We start from the raw sequence: 6,257 nt of genomic DNA, 5'->3' as shown, positions 1-6,257 counted from the left end.
TAGAGGGCAAATGTTTTGAGATTGATGAGGGCAACAAATGTACATATGTGCTTGACTCAATGGATGTATTATGGACTGATAAGAAGTGTACGAGCCCTCAATAAAATAATAGTAAAAAAAATTGGCACAAGACTAACCCTTGCAATGTGAAGAAAAAAAAAATTTGAAACATGAATAATCATCTAAAATACCTGACTGAAAATAGTTTATAGGTGTGTACACGGATGCCTTGATTTTATTAATTTTCTTTTAAATAGTGATTTTGCATTTTAACTTTACAATTGTAACTATTTTTGAATTGGAACTAAATTTTTATTTAATTTAGAATAAAAAAGAGTTTATTAACTTCAGATTTCACCAATAATCTAGTATTAGTTGCTATACTATTTTCTCTTTACATTCTCCTTGCATAGGGAATACAACGCTTATTTTATCTGTTTTTATAACAGGGTACTTTACAAAGGATTTTATTTTTCAATTTAATAATTTTACAAAGACTCCAAAGAGATTTTTCTTCCCTTTGTCTTCTGTTGTACTCATTCACTTTTCAATTGATTCTTGTCATCATTGTTGAAAGTTAGTGGTACTGAATCAACAATACAAGCTACCGGTGGAATTTTAAATTTGATAGTAGCTACATTAAGAAAGTAAAAGGTTTAATTTTATTTTGATACTGTATATTACCAAGTGTATTCAAAACATTAGCATTTCAGCATGTAATTGAAAACAATCATTAAATAGATTTTCTTTTTATACTAAAACTCTTAAAAATCCAGTGTGTATTTTACAAATACTGCTCCCTCCCAATTAAGATAGCCCTATTCCAGGTTCTCTTTTGACTCATGTAACTACATTACTGTGCAGCTCTAAACCACTGCCAAAATGGCATGGCGGTGGCCATATCCAACCCTGATGTTCCTGTTGCCGGGATGGTCAGGGTCAGACATGCGCCAACAGTCCATCCTTCTTTACCTATTTTGACACCAATCATTGCTCCCATACCACTCTACATCTGTGCTGGGTTCTATAAGTCTTGGCAGTGACCTCACAGAAATCACATGTAATGTAATTATATAGGGGGCTTATTAGGGGAGTTAACGGGTAGACAATATGGATACAGTCATTGGTCCCTAACAACAGCCAGCAGTGAAGTCTCTCTCTGGTTCTCAGCCTCTCTGTCACATGGCCCTTTGGCCTCTGCCTCAGTGGACCAGGAAGCCCACCTGTCTCTCAGCCTCTGGTCTCAGCTTGGCTTCTTTGCCGTATTCTCTGGTGCCTCTGGTTTTGGCCTCTACCACTTCAGAAATAGGTCTTAAATATGTTCTTCCAATGGGTTTGGGATTTCATTTTGTGTCCAAGCCGGCTCTTAGACACAGGAGAATGGCTTTGATGGAGGGGTGATTTTTGTTTTTCAGCAGATCATATTCCCAAGGAAATCAAGGGAATGACTTGGTTCACACTCTCTACTTAGGTCTTGTCCATTAGTGAGGCAGAGAACTCCCTCCAAAATGAGATCATAGACATAGAGTCTACAATTAGAATACTTCACATAGGGAATTATGGCTAGAAGGGCCATATTGATTTACATCCGAATCATTAAGGCCCAAATTATTTACTAGCTTTTCTAGAATTAGGAGAAATTGCTTGTAAAGGTTGCATTGTCACATGAAGGTAGGTAGAAAATATTTTCATATTGCCAGCAATGGGTCTGTAGGGATTTTCCAGTTATTTTAAATACTACAAAATTTTTAATTGTGTGTGTGTGTGTAACACCAAATGAAACCTTTTGCCTTGGAGTTGGTTCTGGTTCACAACAACCAGCTAGAACAGAGTAGAATTGCTTCCTAGGATTTCCAAACCTGTGATCTTTACGAAAGCAGGTGGCCAAATCTTTCTACCATGCTGGTCAGGTTCGAACTGCTCACCTTTCAGTGAGGGGTTCAAGCACTTATCCACTACCTAGCCAAGGCTCCTTTTTAGTATATATCAATAGTGTAGAAACTAGTGGGCTTCAAAAAGTTTATGTAAAAATTCCATAATCTTTAAATTATTTTTTCCATGAACTATTTGAAATCTCTCAGTATATTAGTATGTATGCATATATGTGTGTCACGTAGAATTATATTATGTAAGGTTTTCATTGACTTGAGTTTTTGGAAGAAATCGCCAGGACTTTTTTCTAAGACACCTCTGGGTAGACTAAATCAGCAAGCCTACAGTTACAGAGCAAAACGTGTTAACCCTTGGTACCACCCAGGGGCTCAACACGCTACTATAACATAATTGCGCTGTAAAGAGTTTCTCTGTGTCACAGATGGTTAAGTGCTAGACTACTAAGTAAAAGGTTGGTCTATCAAACCCACCAACAGGTGATTGAAGGAAGATTTGGCAAACTGTTTCTGACAGTTCATAGCCTTGAATTTCTTAAACACAGTTGAGTATAGCACAGAATGTTCTAATTTCCCCGTCTTCAAGATTGAAAATTATATTTCCTTGTTTGTTTTGCCATCATATGCAAACAACAGAAATGTTCTTGTTGCTATTACATTATTTCTCAGAATTCTTAATACCTTTTATTCCATTATCATTTTGTTTTCTTTTACATGGTTCATCAATACATTGGTAATAAATAATATGCACTCACTTATAAAGTGGTAATTTACTAGTAAGAAACTTTTATATATTGAATTAACTCTGTGATCATTGTGGAAATAGTTCTTTACCAAAAATGCTAGTTAATAAAGCTTAACTGTTAAAAGTGTTTCCCTCTCTTTGTATCTTTTGTTTGATTAGATAACTTTTAAAGGCAAGACTTTTCAGTTGTAGCTACTAATATTTATGTACATATATTAATATAGATATTGTTTAAAATGACTTTTGAACAGTTGTGCTATTTTCATTTCTTCCTATATGGATGATTTGTTATACAAAATGAAGTGAAGATATGGGGTTGGGAAAATAAGTGGAATTAAATAAGGTCAGTGATACACTTATGGTAATATGAGTTTTTAGAAAAGACATAATAGTAACAGTTTGAAATATATAATAATCTGCATTCACTTTTTTTATCCTAACCATTTATTGTAACTGTCTCTAGTTCTTAAGTCTAATGATGCCTTTTATGGCTATCCATATTGTGTTACTGTGGCTAGGATGTTTTATACTACCGGGGACCTCATATGATAGAACCTGATTCTAGTATCCCTATATCCAGTACAGAATTTAGCATAACATTGACAAGCATTACCTCTAAAGTTAAACTGTTGTTAGGTGCCCTGGAGACAATTTTTTATTCATTGTGTGACCCATCGTGACAGAGGAGAGCATACCCATAGAATTTTGTTGGTTGTAATCTTTACAGAGTAAATCACCAGGTCTTTTTCCCGAAGAGCACCCAGTTGGGTTCTAACCAGCCCTTTGATTGGTAGCAGAGTGCTGAACCCTTATGCCACCAGACTCCTTAAAAGTCTGACTTAGTGGGTTTTCATTTTGGATCTGCCATATGTCTGTTTTACCTTGGACAATTTACCTAATTCAATAAACCTCAGATTTGCATCTTTCAAAGGAGAAGCTTTCAACTACTTATATGTGATTTCCTGTTTTATGAACCTCATGTTAATAAAACAAAGCTACCTCATTGCCTCGATTTTATGGAAGCAGTAGACATGGCACTTTCTCTATTGTGACCCATTAGATATTGATGGATTTTGCATGTTTGCTTTTATTTTTTTACTCTAAGGAGCCCTGGTGGCTCAGTGGTTTAAGCATTTAGCTGCAAACTGAAAGGTCAGCCGTTCAAATTCACCAGCGGCTCCATAGGAAAAAGATGTGACAATCTGTTTCCGTAGAGATTTGTAACCTTGGAAATGCTTTGGGACAGTTCTTACTGTGTCCTAAAGGGTTGCTAATAGTCAGAATTGATTCAGTGGCAGTGGGTGCATTTTTTTTATGTCTGTGAACAATGGCAAGCACTATAAGGGGCTTATTTCAGAAAGTTAGTATTTATCTCAGAATGTGCATTTTATGGAAAGAGTAAATTACATCCTATATATTTGATTTACTAGGACCTAGAAATTTAATTATTAATAAAAACCTTAAGCAATGTCTTAGAATTAAGATGACTGTATAATAGTCATGCTAGTTTATTTCTCTAGTTTATTTGTGGGGGTGGGGGGGCTCATTCTTTACTGATACTCATTTGTTTATACTCATGTTTTACCTCCAGTTCACTCTTCTTAGAGTAAGAGTTGAGCCTTAAAACACTATTGAGAAACCCTTTGGTCTAATTCAGGAATGGGAAAAATTTTATAGAAAATGTTTTTCCTGTTTTTCTTTGATATATTTGTGAGGTGGATTTTTCTTTTGGGGGGGGCAGTTCTTTGTTTGGAGAAAGGGCACCACAAAATCCAGCTTTACATGAATAAAATTAGTCCTAAGCAAAAAATTTTAGCACCTTACTGATCTGACTGGTTCCTAGAGTTAATGTGAAAGGGAATGCTATTATTGTAGCCTAAATTGCTCCAAGAGTTGAAAAATTATATGTAGGAATAAATTTGTTACTAAAAGCAACCAAGTATCAAGAGGACTGATCAAATAAATTAATACAGCTACCATTGGACAACTATGTAGTTATGATAGTTGTCTGTGTATAGATATAAAAATAGCTGAGGTAGATGTATATGTATAGATAAAAAATAGCTCTTAAGTACACCATGTGTGAAGAGTAAGATACAGAACATGTGTAATGTAATCCAATTATTTTCAATAAAGTTTAAAATATACTCCCTCCTTTTTTTCTTTAACCTCCCCTCCAGTAAATTTATCCTTATTATGCATAAATATTTTTCTAAGAAGAACACATATGAACCTTAGCATGGCTTTTAGCTAGACATTTTAATCATGTTGCTTTACTGAAATTGCACATGTAACTTTAATGAAAATACATAAACAATTTAAATTTGCATGTAACAAAACAGATGGAGATCTTTTACATTTCTTATCTGTATTTTTTACTTGCAAATAATAGAAAAGTCAGCAAGAATCCATTTTCCTTGTTGAAGAAATTTTTTGGCTCTTAAGCTTAGAAAAATTATTAAACACAAGATAACTTTGTTCTAGGATTTCCACTTAAACAGAGTTAATTTGGAAGAATCTTCAGGAATGGACAATTCTCCAGCTGGTGCCAGGCCAAAGAGAAAAAATAAGAAATCTTACGACTTAACACCAGTTGATAAATTTTGGCAGAAACATAAAGGAAGGTAAGTAAGAAACCATGAGGATTTAAAAGATTCATCCCTTAAAGATTAATATTTTGTAATTTAAAAGATTATGATGTTTTAGTCCCACAATGATTGGAAGGTATAAATGTATCCTGATTGTTTAATTCCTTCTTGATGTCTAGGTTTCTGTTGTTGTTTTTTGTTTGTTTGTTTCTCTTGCTTTTACAGAGACAATTTCCCTTTAAAAAAAAAAATTCCCTTTTCAATAAGAGCCTTCCTAATATTTGTTGCTATCTTTACTACCCTCTACAGAAGCATTTGTCTTTAAGTAAATAGGTTTTTGTGATGGGGAAACATTGAGATGGGAGTTTTTCCTTCTTGATCTATGTTTTGTACAAGCCTAATTTTTAGGTATATGTGATGAGACTAGTTAAGCCTCAAGGTACATTAGAAGTAATGGGTGAAAAATACGTATTTCACCAGCTATGTCCGCTTAACATTTAGGGTACTTCTTGACTCAGTAACCATTAGTGAAAGAGAGGCAGAAAGCCTAGATATCCTGGGTGTCCTAAACAATTAAGCACCTGTTTGCTAACTGAAAGGTTGGCAATTTGAATCTACCTAGAGCAGTGGTTCCCTGCCTTCCTAATGCCACGATCCTTTAATACAGTTCCTCATGTGGTGACCCCCCACCAACCATAAAATTATTTTTGTTTCTGCTTCATCGCTGTAATTTTGCTACTGTTATGAATTGGGTGACCCCTGTGAAAGGGTTGTTGGACCCTCAGGTTGAGAACCACTGACCCTAGAGGCTTCTTGGAACAAACTCCCAGCAATACATCCATTGTGTCAAGCACATTTGTACATTTGTTGCCATCATCATTTTCCACTTTCTATTTTTCCCCTCCCTCCCCCATCCTTTCTCCCTCATGAACCCTTGATTATTTTTTTTAAACATTTTATTAGGGGCGCATACAACTCTTATCACAATCCATACACACATCAATTGTGTAAAGCACATTTGTACTTCATTCTCAA

At 34.9% G+C, this 6,257-nt stretch overlaps 1 protein-coding gene across 1 annotated transcript in view; it reads left to right on the top strand.

The window, feature by feature from the left end:
* Window positions 1-6,257, top strand: part of SCFD1 (sec1 family domain containing 1) — a 106,862-nt gene that overhangs the window by 49,250 nt on the left and 51,355 nt on the right. The window contains exon 11 of the mRNA XM_045287652.1: window positions 5,119-5,258. Within this exon, the coding sequence (XP_045143587.1) occupies window positions 5,119-5,258 (140 nt within the window). The remainder of the gene's footprint in view (window positions 1-5,118; window positions 5,259-6,257) is intronic.

Source organism: Echinops telfairi, unplaced genomic scaffold (assembly GCF_000313985.2).
Source record: "Echinops telfairi isolate 266 unplaced genomic scaffold, ASM31398v2 ScPeMD7_18;HRSCAF=68, whole genome shotgun sequence".
Classification (NCBI taxonomy): Eukaryota; Metazoa; Chordata; class Mammalia; order Afrosoricida; family Tenrecidae; genus Echinops; species Echinops telfairi.
The sequence above is the reverse complement of the archived record's forward strand: the minus strand, read 5'-3'. Positions and strand labels throughout refer to the sequence as shown.